The sequence below is a fragment of the Prunus mume genome, linkage group LG5 (assembly GCF_029339155.1).
Source record: "Prunus mume cultivar Tortuosa linkage group LG5, ASM2933915v1, whole genome shotgun sequence".
Classification (NCBI taxonomy): Eukaryota; Viridiplantae; Streptophyta; class Magnoliopsida; order Rosales; family Rosaceae; genus Prunus; species Prunus mume.
In genome coordinates, this window is record NC_142702.1 from 27,309,633 (window position 1) to 27,328,713 (window position 19,081).

General features: G+C 37.5%; 1 protein-coding gene and 3 pseudogenes across 2 annotated transcripts; all 4 read right to left on the reverse strand.

The window, feature by feature from the left end:
• Positions 1-2,253: 2,253 nt before the first annotated feature.
• LOC103333126 (putative pectinesterase 63) lies at positions 2,254-4,042 on the reverse strand. Its single transcript, XM_008235921.3, is given in 6 exon segments — positions 2,254-2,555; positions 2,687-2,850; positions 2,852-2,929; positions 3,138-3,344; positions 3,467-3,802; positions 3,804-4,042. Coding segments are annotated over 6 exon segments (1,119 nt in total). The 5' UTR covers positions 3,972-4,042; the 3' UTR covers positions 2,254-2,389.
• Positions 4,043-4,670: 628 nt separating this feature from the next.
• Positions 4,671-7,154, reverse strand: LOC107880099 (uncharacterized protein At1g28695 pseudogene; annotated as a pseudogene).
• Positions 7,155-8,522: 1,368 nt separating this feature from the next.
• Positions 8,523-10,319, reverse strand: LOC103333124 (putative pectinesterase 63; annotated as a pseudogene). The gene is made up of 4 exons (XR_016127117.1): positions 9,764-10,319; positions 9,435-9,641; positions 8,985-9,226; positions 8,523-8,845 (listed from the first exon to the last, which is right to left on the reverse strand). The product of XR_016127117.1 is annotated as a putative pectinesterase 63 (transcript).
• A 463-nt stretch (positions 10,320-10,782) lies between these two features.
• LOC103333160 (uncharacterized protein At1g28695-like) lies at positions 10,783-18,346 on the reverse strand (annotated as a pseudogene).
• Between the last annotated feature and the right edge of the window lie 735 nt (positions 18,347-19,081).

Here is a 19,081-nt window from a genome sequence, read left to right on the forward strand (position 1 = left end):
TCCTAAATTTGTGGGTTTTGGAGAACTTCTTGCACATTTTGGTTTCTAATTAGGGGCTTATGTTCATTGGGATTTTAGTTACGCATTTTGTATTAGTTGAATAACAGAAAAGCACTAGCTGTAGCTAGCTCTACAGCCTAAATTTGGTTAGGCATAAGAGGACATAATTGTGGTATTATTATTAAGAGAGTTCACTTTGCCATCACATATAAAATCCCACTTATACCGTTGATTATTGAGGATAGTTACACATTCGCAACTGGGAAACCACTCTTAGACTAGGTTGCATTCCAACTCAATACAAATAGGAAAATGTTTGGCTCCTTAAAATTGATCCTCAAAACAAATATAGAGTTTTATCACTTGTCAAATTCCTTTTCTTTTTTTTCTTTAACTTTTTCTCCTTTGAAATTTAACAAGTGTCAAAATCCTATTTGTTGTGAGGATGAGCTCCTTCTTAATTTGAAGGAGCCAAGCCATGCTCTTACAATTATCTAAAAAAATAGGAAAATTTAGTTCTCATTTTAGGAAGTTCACCTTATTCTAGAAAATAATTAGTCCACTCAATATAATTAGTTTCATGATCATGTGTAAAGTTAAGCAATTAAAAGTCTAGCCCTAGGTCACTTTGAGCTTCAAAGTTGATATATGATTGGAATTAGATGAACTCTTGAACCTCTTCCAATCGTAAACCACAGCCGTCAGATCAGCCACCTTAGCACCTATAGTCCGGCAGCAATTGGCATGGATGGCTGTGACAGCTCTGAACCCTGCTAACTTCGCAGAAGCCACTGAAACAAAGGGTGTCCAACATCCTCATCCTCTTTTAATCTGGTGGAGTAGTTTTCCGGGCATACCAATTGTCGAATAAGGAGATTGTTCTGCTGTTGGATCTCACCATGAAAAAGCTTGTGCTGATGGGGTTTGCTTCAGTACCATATGTCGCCATTGACGCTAAAAAATGTATTGCTTTCTTAATTTTCTCTACGAGTAATTATACTGTGTTTATACAAATATATAAGAGTAATGTTTAGTTGCCATACTGAGTATCGTGAGTACAGATTCAACAAAATCATTATACGAACTCACAGTCTGGCAATAGAAAAATTTATAATAAATTTGGCTTACAATTTTCAAATTCAACTTACCTTACTTGCAACCCATCATTTCACAATAGTATGATATATTATGTTGTTATTAGACAATTGATCAATTGATAGAGACTGAAGACCTCATATGATATAATATGTTGAATATATGAGAGTTCTCCTCCACATGAATATGATGTTGATAAAATCTTGAGACATGTACAGTTTCTCAGCCTCAAAATCGGCTTTCTCATCTGCTTCCAGCTTGTGGCAGTGAACGTGGAGAAACTTACAACGTTCAAAAGATGTTTGATCGACCGTACGTGCATGCAACAAGAAGCAGGTGAGAAATCAAGCCTCAAGCTCGTGTGTCTTCTCCAAGCCAGACCCCATCTAAAAATAAATCAAGCGTTGGAAATCCTAATTAATTCAACCAGGAAGCATAAGGCAATCTAGTTAACAAAGGAAAAAAACAAACCGAATCCAAATGGGAAAGAAAGCATAAAAAATTACCAAAAACTTAAGCTTTCCGGAAAACTATCATGTTCGTTTGGGTGCTAATGAGCTAGAGTGTTTGGTTCCATAGTCCATGATGCATGAGTGAATAAGCTACAAAGGCATGATTATTGGAGAGCTTCTCTGGCACATTTTAATTTCTACTACTTCTCATTAATAAGAGGTTTCTGTTCCTTGCAATTTTGTGTCCACCCTTAATTACCCTTACAATTCAAAGACCATACACACAAATCCATTTTAAAACAATGTGAGTGACGTATATTTGATCCATAACAAATCGATAAATTACAATATATTCTTCTGCTAGCACCAAAACTAGCTTTTCCATCCCAAATTTTTCAGAATTGAACTTTAATTACTAAATTGTGGAACCTATTAAATTAGATTATACTTGATTTTTAGAAAGAGAAAAAGCACAAAATCAAGCAAGTTCAGTTAGAATCTAATTAAGGCTTAACCTAACTCTTTGCGGATGCACGACTTATTTCTTATGTGAAAATTAAAAAGGGGCCCTTTTTTTTTTTTTTTTTTTTGGGGTACGTACATTATAGATCTTAGAACCTTGAAAAGTGGAGCGTAAGTATTAATAAATGTTAATGCGTCTTTGTACCAATCAAATCGACAAACTATTGTATAGAGGAAGATCTTCACAAATTAGATCATAATATTGATTTTATACATTACTATATGGCTAGCTCATGTACATTTTGCATGAGGCGTGCGGCCGGCATTCTCAATCGTATATTAACATACCTACATATATATAAGAAAACTATATCCAACATCTACATTTTAGGATTTGGGGGAGGAAGCAGCCATTTGGAACCTTGAATATAGCCAAGGTTTAGAAAAGGTTTGACTTGTTCGTCCGTCAGATGTTTGGTGTATTTTACTCTCCCAGCCACACTTGAACCTGGACCTGAAGACTTGTATTCGCCATAGAACACAGTGCTAAAATATTGCCACATACAAAAAATAAAAATAAAAAATAAAAAATAAAAAATTATTGATAAGTATTAATTAACTCTCAAAACCAATCAATTATATGAAACTGTTTGATTAGTGTATATAAATTTGCTTACCTGTCACGTTCGGGGCGGTTATCGTTGCTCCAGCCGGCGGGGTTGATGACCTCGGACATGCTGGTGTAGGCAAAGACCACCATGGGACTGATCCTCCAAGCCCTGCCCAAATATGTGCCATTTCCAGTCCCAGTTATGTTGCAGTGGACAAATGAGTATCCAGATATCATCTGAAGCTGAGTCCCTTGCTTGTGCTGTTATCACTGTTAATCCATTATCTCCCACCACATTTAACTCAGTGTTCTGCACCCATTAATTAATTAACCATCAAAACCATGACATAATATAGACCATCAACAAGCTCAATTATACAGATGAGTTCATCGTACATATAACGTTCCTCTTACAACATGTACGTGAGATTCACTATCATATGATGAGTCGCATATAGAGTTCCTTAATAGATTTTCCTTTCATTGAGGAATTATAAGGAGAGTTTAGGTGGCATTACCAAATAGAGAGACTTTCCACTTCCCCAGATGAAATCCACGGTGCCTTCAATAAAGCAGTCCTTGAAAAAATGATTGCCCTTGTCATCACAAAGGGTGTCTTGGAAACCAATAAGCTTGCAATTGTACAAGGCTGACTTGTTCCCTGACACCCTCAATGCCACTGCCTGCGCTCCCACTGCTTTCCCATCTGGCCTTGGCGAAGAGTTCTTCACAACCACAAATCAATGCAAATTTTAATCCCCACACAAAAATAATAAAAGAATGTCAACAAATATTTATTGTGTGATGATAATATCATGTGACATGTTGATTTGATAAATTTAAATACCTTAAAAATAACATTAGCTGCCATGAAGTAGTCAGATTCAGCAATCACTGTGGCACTGTTCACAGTTCCATACTTTTGGGCTGTGCCACCAAAGGTCAAAGTTGGCATATTGGTTGGAGAGCCATAAAATGTAACAAATGGTTTGTTCCGTGGAATTGTGATTTTCTCTTCGTACTCTCCCCCTCCAATGTACACAATGACACGTTTGGTGTTGCCGGCCGGAATGCTATTAATGGCGTCAGTAATAGTCTTGAATTGTCCACTTCCATCTTTCATGACCTTGATGACTGTTTGACCAGCCTCGGTAGCCGTTGCAAGGGTAGGGTCAAGCGTGCCTGCTGTTCTGTGTATGCGGCTTCACATTGTTATTGAACCATGTGTTGACTTGGGATTGGTCGGCTGGTACCGGTGTATCATCATCCGCCATGGCTATGGTGGCAGTGAGGAGAATTAATGTCATGGTTAGAGCTGCATTGACACCCATGCATGTTGTTTTTCCGGTCATTTTATTTTTTAATTTTTTTTGGATTTTTGGTTTTGAGGTTTTGTATGTTTTTGGGTGCTATTGATTAGAATGGTAGAAGGATTTGATTTTATAGTCCACTAAAGAGCTGCTGAGGCACATATTTAGAGGGATTCATCCAAAATTTGTGAAACTTGAGAGAGCTTCTCGCACATTTGGGTTTCAATTTGTGGCTAATGTTCATTGGGATTTCAGATCCACACTTTGAATTAGCTGAATAACAGAAACCCGCTAGCAGCTTAATTTGGGAAGGAAGGGGACATAATTAAGAGAGTTTTTCTTAACCATCTCATGTAAAATCTCAATTATAGCCTTGAAAATTAAGGATATAGCATCATATAGTCACAAATTAGCAAGGGTGGAGCCATAGTTAGACTAGGGTGGGCTCCACCCCAGTTCAAATATCTAGAAAAAAGGAATTTAGTGTTAATTTTAGGAAGTTCATATTATTTAAGGGAATTCGTCTCATTCAGAAAAAATGTAGTTCACTCAAATTCAATAACTCTTTCAACGAAATTTTTTATATAGAAAGAGTGCAGTTGTCACTGAGACAATTAATCCTCTTGATAGGGTGACCATACATTTATTATATAAAAAAATAATATCTGTCTTTAATTATTATCATGATCATTTAGAAGTGAAGCAATTAAAAACCTAGCCCCAGGTCACTTTATTGCACTTTCAGGACCAATTACAGGCTACATGGTTAGTCCCATTTCAAAGTCGATGTCGAGTTGGAATTAGATAAGCTCTTGAACCTCTTCCAATCGTGAACCACAGCCGTCAGATCAACCACCTTAGCACCTATAGTCCGGCAGCAATTGGCATGAACGGTTGTGACAGATTTGATGTCCCTGCTAACTTCACAGAAGCCGCTGAAGTAACGGGTGTCCAAAAACCTCACGCTGAGGCCTAACTCTCTAAAAACACCTTCCTTCATCATGCCATTTAAAACATCCTGCTCTTTCAATTTGGTTGAGTAGTTTTTCTGGGCATACCACTTTTCGAATAAGATTGTTCTGTTGTTAGATCTCACCATGTAGAAACCTGTGTTGATGGGTTTGCTTCAGACATTTGATCACCATTAGAGCTGCATGGAAACCCAAGCATGTGTTTTTTCCGGCCATTTTTATTGTTTATTCGTCTGGTTATTGGTTTCGAGTTTTTGTATCGTATTGGGTGCTGTTGATTAGAATGGTGAATAGAAGGCTTTGATTTTATAGTCCACTATGCAAGAGCTGGTTAAAGCACAGTGCATATTGAGAGGGATTAATCCTAAATTTGTGGGTTTTCGAGAGTTTCTTGCACATTTTGGTTTCTAATTAGGGGCTTATGTTCATTGTGGTTTCAGTTACGCATTTTGTATTAGTTGAATAACCGAAAAGGACTAGCTGTAGCTAGCTCTACAGCTTAATTTGGGAAGGCATAAGAGGACATAATTGTGGTATTATTATAAAATAAAATAAAATTATACAAATTTATAAATAAACCCAATCCTAGACATGTATTTATAAAAAAACCCAAGCACTATTTAAACATAGAAACACACCCAAAATCAACCCCAAAGTCAACTTTTTGGGTGTGTTTATAAATGGGTTTTGAGTGTGTGTAATGATGGGTTTTGGGTGTGTTTATATGTTTAAATAGTGCTTGGGTTTTTTTATAATTTCAACCCCCATTTTGGGTGTTTTAGTGAAACTCTCATAAAATTATTATTATTATAAAAAAAAATAATAATAATAAAAAGAGAGTTCACTTTGCCATCACATATAAAATCCCAGTTATACCCTTGATTATCACACATTTGCAACGGCAAAACCACTCTTAGACTAGGTTGCATTCCAACTCAATACAAATAGGAAAATGTTTGGCTCCTTAAAATTGATCCTCAAAACAAATATAGAGTTTTATCACTTGTCCAATTCCTTTTTTTTTTTTCTTTAACTTTTTCTCTTTTGAAATTTAACAAGTGTCAAAATCCTATTTGTTGTGAGGATGAGCTCCTTCTTAATTTGAAGGAGCCAAGCCATGCTCTTACAATTATCTAAAAAAATAGGAAAATTTAGTGCTCATTTAGGAAGTTCACCTTATTCTAGAAAAAAAAAAATTAGTCCACTCAATATAATTAGTTTCATGATCATGTGTAAGTTAAGCAATTAAAAGTCTAGCCCTAGGTCACTTTGAGCTTCAAAGTTGATAAATGATTGGAATTAGATGAACTCTTGAACCTCTTCCAATCGTGAACCACAGCCGTTAGATCAGCCACCTTAGCACCTATAGTCCGGCAGCAATTGGCATGGATGGCTGTGACAGCTCTGAACCCTGCTAACTTCGCAGAAGCCACTGAAATAAAGGGTGTCCAACATCCTCATCCTCTTTTAATCTGGTGGAGTAGTTTTCCGGGCGTACCAATTGTCGAATAAGGAGATTGTTCTGCTGTTAGATCTCACCATGAAAAGGCTTGCGCTGATGGGGTTTGCTTCAGTACCATATGTCGCCATTGAAGCTAAAAAATGTATTGCTTTCTTAATTTTCTCTACGTGTAATTATACTGTGTTTATACAAATATATAAGAGTAATGTTTGCCATACTGAGTATCGTGAGTACAGATTCAACAAAATCGTTATACGAACTCACAGTCTGGCAATAGAAAATTTTATAGTAAATTTGGCTTACACATTTCAAATTCAACTTACCTTATCTGCAACCCATCGTTTCACAATAGTATGATATGTTATGTTGTTAGACAATTGATCAATTGATAGAGACTGAAGACCTCATATGATATAATATGTTGAATATGAGAGTTCTCCTCCACATGATGTTGATAAAATCTTGAGACATGTACAGTTTCTCAGCCTCAAAATCGGCTTGCTCATCTGCTTCCAGCTTGTGGCAGTGAAGGTGGAGAACCTTACTACGTTCAAAAGATGTTTGATCGACCGTGCATGCAACAAGAAGCAGGTGAGAAATCAAGCCTCAAGCTCGTGTGTCTTCTCCAAGCCAGACCCCATCTAAAAATAAATCAAGCATTGGAAATCCTAATTAATTCAACCAGGAAGCATAAGGCAATCTAGTTAACAAAAGGAAAAAACAAACTGAATCCAAATGGGAAAGAAAGCATAAAAAATTACCAAAAACTTAACCTTTCCTGAAAACTATCATGTTCGTTTGGGTGCTAATGAGCTAGAGTGTTTGGTTCCATAGTCCATGATGCATGAGTGAATAAGCTACAAAGGCATGATTATTGGAGAGCTTCTCTGGCACATTTTAATTTCTACTACTTCTCATTAACAAGAGGTTTCTGTTCCTTGCAATTTTGTGTCCACCCTTAATTATCCTTACAATTCAAAGACCATACACACAAATTCATTTTAAAACAATGTGAGTGACGTATATTTCATCCATAACAAATCGATAAATTACAATTTATTCTTCTGTTAGCACCAAAACAAGCTTTTCCATCCCAAAATTTTCAGAATTGAACTTTAATTACTAAATTGAGGAACCTATTAAATTAGATTATACTTGATTTTTATTCTCCACATGATCCGGATGTTTTAGAAAGAGAAAAGCACAAAATCTCACTCATCATCAAGCAAGTTCAGTTAGAATCTATTCAAGGCTTAACCTAACTCTTTGTGCATGCACGACTTATTTCTTATGTGAAAATTAAAATATAAATTTATAAAAAAACCCAATTCTAGGCATGTATTTATAAAAAAACCCAAACACTATTTAAATATAGAAACACTCCCAAAATCAACCCCAAAGTGAACTTTTTGGGTGTGTTTATAAATGGATTTTGAGTGTGTGTAATGATGGGTTTTGGGTGTGTGTGTCTATATTTAAATAGTGTTTGAGTTTTTTTATAATTTCAACCCTCATTTTGGGTGTTTTAGTGAAACTCCCAAATTAAAAAGGGTTCCATTTTTTTTTTTAAATTATTTTATTTGTACGTGCATTATAGATCTTAGAACCTTGAAAAGTGGAGTGTAAGTGTTGACGCAGAAAAATGGTTCGGCACTTTCCCGCGCAACTTAGTGATGTTGGGCCTTCGGTATGCTCTGGGCCTCGGCAGAGCGCGTGATCTGCAAGATAACAAACACTCGGGAAGACCTAGGGCACCAGTATAATCTTGTGAAGGCTTTCCGATGCTTGAGTAAGTACGGATTTAGTAAAGTTGAATACATATCAATAAACAATATGCCGTGAGTTCTGATTACCTCCATTTTGGGGAATTGTGCTTCTTTTATAGACCTTGGAAGGTGTGCAAGTTGTGTAGAATTTCGATATGAGACTATAGACATTGATTGTGGGCTTGCCACGTGTCCTAGAGGAGGAGGTTGCCCTAATTGCTGGATCGGTAAGCTGGGTGCTGAATAAATGTACCGAAGGCTACCATAGACCCAATCTTGTCCATGCGCCCGATTCTCATTGGTCGTTCATTTTGGTATAAACAGTAAGTATTAATTAATGTTAATGTGTCTTTTGTACCAATCAAATCGACAAACTATTGTATAGAGGAAGATCTTCACAAATTAGATCATAATATTGATTCTATACATTACTATATGGCTAGCTCATGTACATTTTGCATGAGGCGTGCCGCCGGCATTCTCAATCGTATATTAACATACATACATACATACATACATATATATATATTTAAGAAAACTATATCCAATATCTACACTTTAGGATTTGGAGGAGGAAGCAGCCATTTGGAACCCTGAATATAGCCAAGGTTTAGAAAAGGTTTGACTTGTTCGTCCGTCAGATGTTTGGTGTATTTTACTCTCCCAGCCACACTTGAACCTGGACCCGAAGACTTGTATTCTCCATAGAACACAGTGCTAAAATATTGCCACATACAAAAAATAAAAATAAAAATAAAAAATAATAATAATAAAAAATTATTGATAATTATTAATTAACTCTCAAAACCAATCAATTATATGAAACAGTTTAATTAGTGTATATAAATTTGCTTACCTGTCACGTTCGGGGCGGTTATCGTTGCTCCAGCCGGCGGGGTTGATGACCTCGGACATGCTGGTGTAGGCAAAGACCACCATGGGACTGATCCTCCAAGCCCTGCCCAAATATGTGCCATTTCCAGTCCCAGTTATGTTGCAGTGGACAAATGAGTATCCAGTATCATCTGAAGCTGAGTCTCTTGCTTGTGCTGTTATCACTGTTAATCCATTATCTCCCAACACATGTAACTCAGTGTTCTGCACTCATTAATTAATTAACCATCAAAACCATGACATAATATAGACCATCAACAAGCTCAATTATACAGATGAGTTCATCGTACATATAACGTTCCTCTTACAACATGTACATGAGATTCACTATCATATGACGAGTCGCATATAGAGTTCCTTAATAGATTTTCCTTTCATTGAGGAATTATAAGGAGAGTTTAGGTGGCATTACCAAATATAGAGACTTTCCACTTCCCCAGATGAAATCCACGGTGCCTTCAATAAAGCAGTCCTTGAAAAAATGATTGCCCTTGTCATCACAAAGGGTGTCTTGGAAACCAATAAGCTTGCAATTGTACAAGGCTGACTTGTTCCCTGACACCCTCAATGCCACTGCCTGCGCTCCCACTGCTTTCCCATCTGGCCTTGGCGAAGAGTTCTTCACAACCACAAATCAATGCAAATTTTAATCCCCACACAAAAATAATAAAAGAATGTAAACAAATATTTATTGTGTGATGATAATATCATGTGACATGTTGATTTGATAAAGTTAAATACCTTAAAAATAACATTAGCTGCCATGAAGTAGTCAGATTCAGCAATCACTGTGGCACTGTTCACAGTTCCATACTTTTGGGCTGTGCCACCAAAGGTCAAAGTTGGCATATTGGTTGGAGAGCCATAAAATGTAACAAATGGTTTGTTCCGTGGAATTGTGATTTTCTCGTCGTACTCTCCCCCTCCAATGTACACAATGACACGTTTGGTGTTGCCAGCCGGAATGCTATTAATGGCGTCAGTAATAGTCTTGAATTGTCCACTTCCATCTTTCATGACCTTGATGATTGTTTGACCAGCCTCAGCCGTTGCAAGGGCAGGGTCAAGCGTGCCCTTCTGTTCTGTGTATGCGGCTTCACATTGTTATTGAACCATGTGTTGACTTGGGTTTGCTCAGCTGGTACCGGTGTATCATCATCCGCCATGGCTATGGTGGCAGTGAGGAGAATTAATGTCATGGTTAAAGCTGCGTTGACACCCATGCATGTTGGTTTTCCGGCCATTTTAATTTTTAATATTTTTTGGATTTTTGGTTTTGAGGTTTTGTATGTTTTTGGGTGCTATTGATTAGAATGGTCGAAGGATTTGATTTTATAGTCCACTATTTAGAGGGATTCATCCAAAATTTGCGAAACTTGGAGAGCTTCTCGCACATTTTGGTTTCAATTAGTGGCTAATGTTCATTGGGATTTCAGATCCACACTTTGAATAGCAGCTTAATTTGGGACGGAAGAGGACATAATTAAGAGAGTTTTTCTTAACCATCCCATGTAAAATCTCAATTTAGTGTTAATTTTAGGAAGTTCATCTTATTTATGGGAATTCGTCTCATTTAGAAAAAATGTAGTTCACTCAAATTCAATAACTCTTTCAACGATTATTATTATTTTATTTAGAAAGAGTGCAGTTGTCACTGAGACAATTAATCCTCTTGATTGGGTGACCATACATTTATAAAATAATAAAAAATCTGTGTTTAATTATTTTCATGATCATTTAGAAGTGAAGCAATTAAAAACCTAGCCCCATGTCACTTTGCACTTCCAGGACCGATTACAGGCTACATGGTTAGTCCATTTCAAAGTCGATGTCGAGTTGGAATTAGATAAGCTCTTGAACCTCTTCCAATCGTGAACCACAGCCGTCAGATCAACCACCTTAGCACCTATAGTCCGGCAGCAATTGGCATGAACGGTTGTGACAGATTTGATGTCCCTGCTAACTTCACAGAAGCCGCTGAAGTAACGGGTGTCCAAAAACCTCACGCTGAGGCCTAACTCTCTAAAAACACCTTCCTTCATCATGCCATTTAAAACATCCTGCTCTTTCAATTTGGTTGAGTAGTTTTTCTGGGCATACCACTTTTCGAATAAGATTGTTCTGTTGTTAGATCTCACCATGTAGAAACCTGTTGATGGGGTTTGCTTCAGACAATTGATCACCATTGAAGCTATCGGTGCTGATTTGAAGATCTATGTTTTCGTTGAAGCTAATTAGCCTTGGAAAGGGGTTCCTTAGCCACATCACATCTATGTCTGGGAATGAAAGGTTAAAATATATATAAGTCTGGATGAGTTCATATAAATGTAAACACACAAAAATGTATTGCTTTATTAATTTGCTCCATGTACGCGTGATTATACTGCATTTATACAAATATATTTGTTAGCTGATGTTACTAGTGACACGTGTCCTTGGTGAGGTGGCAAGTTTGTTAGCCCTTCACGTGCTTAGTAGTATGATTAGTTAGTCTGTTAAGCAATCTGTTAAGCAATCTGTTAAGCAGGTTAGCTTATGGTTACACAGCTATATACGCTTGGGTCTGTGGTTCATTTAAGAACAATGTAAAAAACACAATTTCAGAGAATATACAGAGCTTTACTTTTCTCTCTTCAGCACTTCTTCTTCTCCATAGTTATCATGGTATCAGAGCTTCGGCTCTTGATCTCCAGCTTCCGCTCCGCTTGAAAAGCTTGATTCTGTACCTTTCATGGCGAGTTTTCATGGAAATTTCGTGCTGCACAATCTTGCGATTCTTTGCTTGTGTTTGAGCTTTTTCTTCGTTCAATAAATTCAGCTCTGGTATGAATTCTAAACTTGTTCTCTGCATCGACATTGAATTTAGATCAAATGATTCAGTGAATTGAGGCATAAAGCTCCTATTACGGCACGAAGCCTATATTGAAGCACGAAGCTGTTTAATTTCTGATATTTTCTTTTCCTAAGGCACAACGCCATTGTTGAAGCACGAAGCTTTTATTGAGACACAAAGTCTGATCTTGAGGCACGAAGCCCTGTTTTCTTGAAGCACATAGGTTTTCTTGCTTATATTTCATATCATCAGTTGATTGTCAATCATGACTTTTACGATGCCTAGAATTGAGGGTTTATTAGGAGTCTTAACCATTAAGCTGTCAGAAGATAATTTTGTCAAGTGGCAGTATCAATTGCAATCTGTACTACAGGGATATGATTTGTATGGGCATTTTGATGGCACTACTGTGTGTCCACGAAATTTACCATCTACGAGTCAGAGGAGTCACAACAGAGATTACTGAAGATTATAGGTCTTGGATTCAAGTTGATAAGGCATTTTTAAGTCTTCTTATTGCCACATTATCCGATGATGCTATGGAATATGTCATAGGTTGTAAGCTTGGTTGAATTTAATTGAGATATGCCTCGGTTTCTAGAGCACGAGTTAATCAACTCAAGACTGAATTGCATACTCTACATAAGGGCGGTGATTCTATTGAAAAGTTCTTGCTTAAGTTGAAACACATTGGGATCAATTGTCTGCAGCAGGAGTTCACTTAGCGATGATGACATTATCATTGCTGCACTTAATGGTTTACCTCCTGAATTTGACATGACTAAAACGGTGTTAGTAGCAAGGGAAACACCAATCAATCTCAAGGAATTCAGAGCTCATCTGTTGTCTGCAGAACGTAATATTGAGGCTAGAATTGTAGCAATGTCTCACTCTATGCATGGTATGATGGGTGTAACCTCCTTTGAATTGGGATCTTCATCTACTGCTAATAATGTGCATAGTTCTTCAACCAATTCATCTGCTACAGTGGGAACCATAACTGGTCCTTCTCAGTCAAATACTTCACCAACTATGGGGTTTAATGCCAGGTTTCAGTCCTCCTCTGTGCCTCATTCTCAACCAACAATGCATTATTCTCAAGCAAGTCAGCCTACTAATTCACACTACAATAATAGAGGTCGAGGCTTTCATGGCAATAATGGTGGCCGTTTCAATTCTCAACCAAGGTCTTTTGTTCCCAAGTTTTCTTCTGGTCCAAAAACACAGGCAATTCCTGAATGTCAGATCTGTAATAAGAGAGGTCACACAGCTACAAATTGCTTTTATCGAATTCCTGAAAATTCTGCTCCTCCTCCTATTGTGGAATGTCAAATCTGTGGGAAACGTGGACATATTGCTTTAAATTGCTATCACAGAGCAAATTTTGCGTATCGGGAGCCACTCCACCTCCTTCTCTACAGTTATGACAGCACACGTGCCTTCGTGTATGCTCCTGATGATCTGTGGATAGCGATAGTGGCGCTTCACATCATATGACTCCACATGTCTCCAACCTTATGACTGCTACTCCATACTCTTCTGAGAATAAAGTGACAGTAGGCAGTGGAGAAGGTTTGGTTATTTCTAATATTGGTACTTCTATGTTGACAGATCTCCCTGGATCTTTACATTTAAATAATGTGTTCCATGTTCCTCATCTTGCTGCCAATCTCTTATCTGTTTATCAGTTATGTCGGGACAATCACTGCAGGGTTATCTTTGATGAACACTACATCTATGTGCAGGACAAGCACACCAATCAGATCTGTGCCAAGGGCAGAGTAGACAAGGCCTCTATCCCATTCCTTAGTTTGAGAACAATGCCTCTTCTACTTCCCTAGTTCAATCTAATAAATCTGCCACAGCGTCTCAGCCTTCCCCAACGGCTTTTCTAGGACAACAAGTGACGTCAAAGCTATGGCATCTTCGATTAGGACATGTCTCCAATGAAGTGCTGCATCATATACTTAAGACCTCTCAGATTCCTTGTCATGCAGATACTAGTTCTGAAGTTTGTGTTGCTTGTATTCAAGGCAAAATGCATAGATTACCATTTTCTCATTCTCAATCTACCACTATAGTACCTTTTCATAAGCTTCACAGTGATGTTTGGGGACCTTCAGCATGTATAGCAGTGGGAGGTTTTCGATATTATCTTACCATCATTGATGATGTACAAGATACATGTGGATTTTCCCACTTATTAATAAATCTGATGTTTTGCCAACATTTGTCAAGTTTCATGCCTATGTTGTTAATCAATATCAAGCTCATATCAAAATTTTCAATCCGATGGAGGGGGTGAGTATACTAGTAAAGCTTTTCGGGAGTTCTTGTCATCTAAAGGTATTAGTCATCACCTATCATGCCCTTACACTCCTCAGCAAAATGGAGTTGCTTTGAGAGAAAGAATAGACATGTGATAGAGACAGCTATTACTCTCCTACAGACAGCTGAATTGCCTACTAATCTCTGGTATTATGCAGCAGCTCATGCAGTTTTTCTTATCAATAGAATGCCTTGCAAAGGATTGAACATGACTTCTCCATATTATAAGTTCTTCGGTCATCATCCGGTTTTAAGTGCCATGAAGGTGTTTGGTTCAGCTGTATATCCTTTGCTCAAACAGTATAATACTCATAAACTGGAATCTCGATCATCCCAATGTGTGTTTCTAGGATATTCATTGAGCCATAAAGGAGTTTATTGCTATAATATGCTCAGTCAGAAACTTCACATTTCTAGACATGTGATTCATGATGAGAGTCTCTTTCCCTTTAAGGTGTTAAAGTCGCCTCCAATTTCTACTACAGTTGCTTCATCTAATCCAAGGCCAGTCAATATCTCAGTTACTTTGCCTCATACATCTTCCCAACAATCTACCTCTTCTGCTCAGTCTTCTATGGAACCTCATTCAGAACTTCCAATGACCAATAATATTGAGCCCTTGGAGTTCTCATCAGGTTCTATATTACCTGTTACTTCAACCAATCAATTGGAGGTAGTGTTACCTATTCCATCTAACTCAAATATTCATGAGTCATCAGATGCCTATGCAATGCCTCATTCTACTAATTGTCATCCTATGCAAACCAGACTCAAGTCTGGGGTTGTTCAGAAAAGACAATTTCCAGAATTCTCATGCTTTGCAACTATGCTTACTTCTGTCATAGAACCTGAGGCTCCAACTTATTTTAAGGCAGCAGCAGCTCAACCAGAATGGCAACAGGCTATGGCAGAGGAAATTCAAGCTTCTTCAATTACAAGGTACATGGAATCTTGTTCCTTCTCCTCCTGACAAGAATATTGTAGGATGTAGGTGGATATATAAAATAAAAAGAAATTCAGATGGAACAATTTCTAGATACAAAGCTAGGCTGGTCGCTCAAGGATTTAGTCAAGAGCATGGTTTGGATTATGACGAAACATTTAGTCCTGTAGTGAGACACACCACAGTCAGATTAGTACTCAGTTTAGCTGCTATGTTTAAATGGGATTTACGGCAATTGGATGTAAAAAATGCTTTCCTTCATAGGGGAATTACAAGAAGAGGTTTATATGAGGCAACCTCAAGGTTTTACTGACTCTACATATCCTAATTATGTGTGCAAATTACAGAAATCCCTATATGGTTTAAAACAGGCACCGCGTGCATGGAATGCCAAGTTTACAGGTTATCTGCCTTCTTTGGGGTTTCAATCATCTCACTCAGATCCTAGTCTGTTTGTCAGACAAAATTCTACCTCTGTGGTTATTCTATTATTGTATGTTGATGATATAATCATCACTGGATCAGAATACACAAGTGGTACAATCTGTTATTGATTCTTTGGGGGAGGTATTTGATATGAAAGACATAGGTCGTCTTACCTATTTTCTTGGATTGGAGGTTCATTATCAGGACAATGGTGATATTTTTGTCAATCAAGCTAAGTATGCTCGAGATTTGTTTAAGAAGGCAGGCATGGACACTTGTAAACCATGTTTGACTCCAATTAAACCTCATCAGTCTGTGTTGAAAGATGAAGGTACTCTTCTTTCTGATCCAACATTGTACCAAGTCTTGTTGGAGCATTACAATATTTGACCTTTACACGACCAGATATTGCTTTTGCAGATAAACACAGTGTGTCAATTTATGAATGCTCCCACTGATACACATTTTGCTTTGGTCAAACGTATCTTGCGATATCTGCAAGGTACTCTTCAGTATGGGATCACATTCTCTCCTGGCTCTATGCTTTTATCCGGCTATTGTGACTCTGATTGGGCAGGTGATCCTAACACCAGACGTTCTACCACAGGTTATGTTGTATTTCTTGGTGATAATCCAATCTCATGGTCATCGAAGAAACAAGCTGCAGTCTCTCGTAGTTCCACTGAAGCCGAATACCGTGCTCTAGCCAATTGTGCAGCAGACATTGCTTGGATTAGACAGATAATGTGTGATTTACATATGACACTGCCAGAGGCACCTATTATTCATAGTGATAATATGTCAGCATTGGCTCTTAGTGTCAATCCAGTTTTTCACTCGCGTATTAAACATTTGGAGATCGATTATCACTTTGTTAGAGAAAGAGTTCAATGTCGAGATCTGGTTGTGCAATATATTCCCACAGATGGTCAGGTTGCAGATATTCTTACCAAGGGCCTTCATAGTCCAGTGTTCATTCGACATCGTTCCAATCTCAGGCTAGGTAACAACCCAGCTGAGATTGAGGGGGAATGTTAGCTTATGTTACTAGTGACACGTGTCCTTGGTGAGGTGGCAAGTTTGTTAGCCCTTCACGTGCTTAGTAGTATGATTAGTTAGTCTGTTAAGCAATCTGTTAAGCAAGTTAGCTTATGGTTACACAGCTATATAAGCTTGGGTCTGTGGTTCATTTAAGAACAATGTAAAAAACACAATTTCAGAGAATATACAAAGCTTTACTTTTCTCTCTTCAGCACTTCTTCTTCTCCATAGTTATCATAATGTTCACTTCTTTAACCGAGTAATGTGAATACATGATTTAACAAAATCGGAATACGAGAAATGTGATATATAATATATTAACCAAGCAAGTTCACTTCTTTTACCGAGTAATGTATCATGTAACCATAATAACCATTATATATCACATTTTGCTTGGTTAATTCATTTTACAAGAGTATTATGACATATTATGTTGTTAGCAATTGGTCGAGTAATCGTGACCGACGACCTCATATGTAATACGTTGAATCACATTGTATATCTCTAAGTTAGAAAATTACTGTGAATATGAAACTATAGCCTCGCTCAAGCATTTCTTTGAGAAAGAGAGTTCTCCTCCACATCATGTTGATAAAATCTCGAGACATGTACAGTTTCTCAGCCTCAAAATCGGCAGGATCATCTGCTTCGAGCTTGCGACAGTGAAGATGGAGAAACTTACAACTTTTGAAAGATGTTTGATCGACCGCCAAAAGAAGAAGTTGAGAAATCAAGCCTCGTGTGCCTTCTCCGTGCCAGAACCCATCTAAAAATAAATCACGCATTGGCTTATCTCCTTCTACGTACGCTTCAACAATCGCAATTATCACGGTCTTGTAAGTTCCAAAGCTGATTCAAGCTCATCTTCTTTGCTGTTTGTGTTGATCCATTAATTATTTCAAAAAAATTAATTAGAACAAATTAAAACAATTTAATAAAATCGGAAACAAAAGAGAATTGAAACCAAAGAGAACTGAAACCAAAGAGAACTTGAGGAATAATGGGGAGAGTTTGGGTGGCATCAAAGAGAGAGACTTTCCACTTCCAAAGATGAAATCCACCGTGCCTTCCAATATAGCAGTCCTTGAAAAAATGATTGCCCATGTCATCACAAAGTGTGTCCTGGAAACCAATCAGCCTGCAATTGTACAAGGCTGACTTGTTCCCCGACACCCTCAATGCCACTGTCTGTGCTCCCACTCTTTTCCCATATGGCCTTGGCGAAGAGTTCTTCACAAACACAAATTATAATAAGGAAACAAATTTTTTAAAAGAATATTGATAAAAGATTATTGCTCATGATGATAATATCACGTAACATGATACATTTACACACCTTAATAATAAGGTTAGTTGCTACGAAGTAGTCGAATTCAACAATCACTGTGGCACTGTTCACAGTTCCATACTTTTGGGCTGTGCCAGCAAAGGTCAAAGTTGGCATATTTGTTGGAGAGCCATAAAATATAACAAATGGTTTATTTCGCGGAATTGTGATTTTCTCATTGTACTCTCCCCCTCCAATGTACACAATGACACTTTTGGTGTTGCCGACAAGAATCCTATTAACGGCATCAGTGATTGTCTTGGAATTAGATAAACTCTTGAACCTCTTCCAATCATGAACCACAGCCGTCAGATCAGCCACCTTTGCACCTATAGTCCGGCAGCAATTGGCATGGATGGCTGTGACAGCTCTGAACCCTGATAACTTCACAGAAGCCACTGAAGTAAAGGTGTCCAACATCCTCATCCTCTTTCAATCTGGTGGATTAGTTTTCCAGGTGTACCATTTGTCGAATAAGGAGACTATTATGCTGTTGGATCTCACCATGTAGAAGCTTGTGCTGATGGGGTTTTCTTCAATACCATTTGTCGCCATTGAAGCTGAAAAATGTATTGCTTTCTTAATTTTCTCTACATGTAATTATACTGTGTTTATACAAATATATAAGAGTAATGTTGAGTTGCCATACTGAATATCGTGCGTACAGATTCAACAAAATCGTTATACGAACTCACAGTCTGGCAATAGAAAAGTTTACTTGATTAATGGCATCTTTTATGAGAAATGTAGATATGGTTATGTAATATATTATTTATCACATTTTGCTTGGTTGAAGTTAAATTCGTTTTACAATAGTTTGATATGTTATATTGTTAGACAATTGATCAATTGATGGAGACCGACAACCTCATATATAATATGTTGAATATGAGAGTTCTCCTCCGCATAATGTTGATAAAATCTTGAGACATGTACAGTTTCTCAGCCCCAAAATCTCAGACATGTATATTTGATCCATAACAAATCGATAAATTACATTTATTCTGTTAGCACCAAAAAATGGTCAGCAAACAAGCTTTTCCATCCCAAATGTTTCAGAATTGAACTTTAATTACTAAATTGTGGAACCCATTATATTAGATTATACTTGATTTTTATTCTCCACATGATCCGGATGTTTTAGAAAGAGAAAAGCACAAA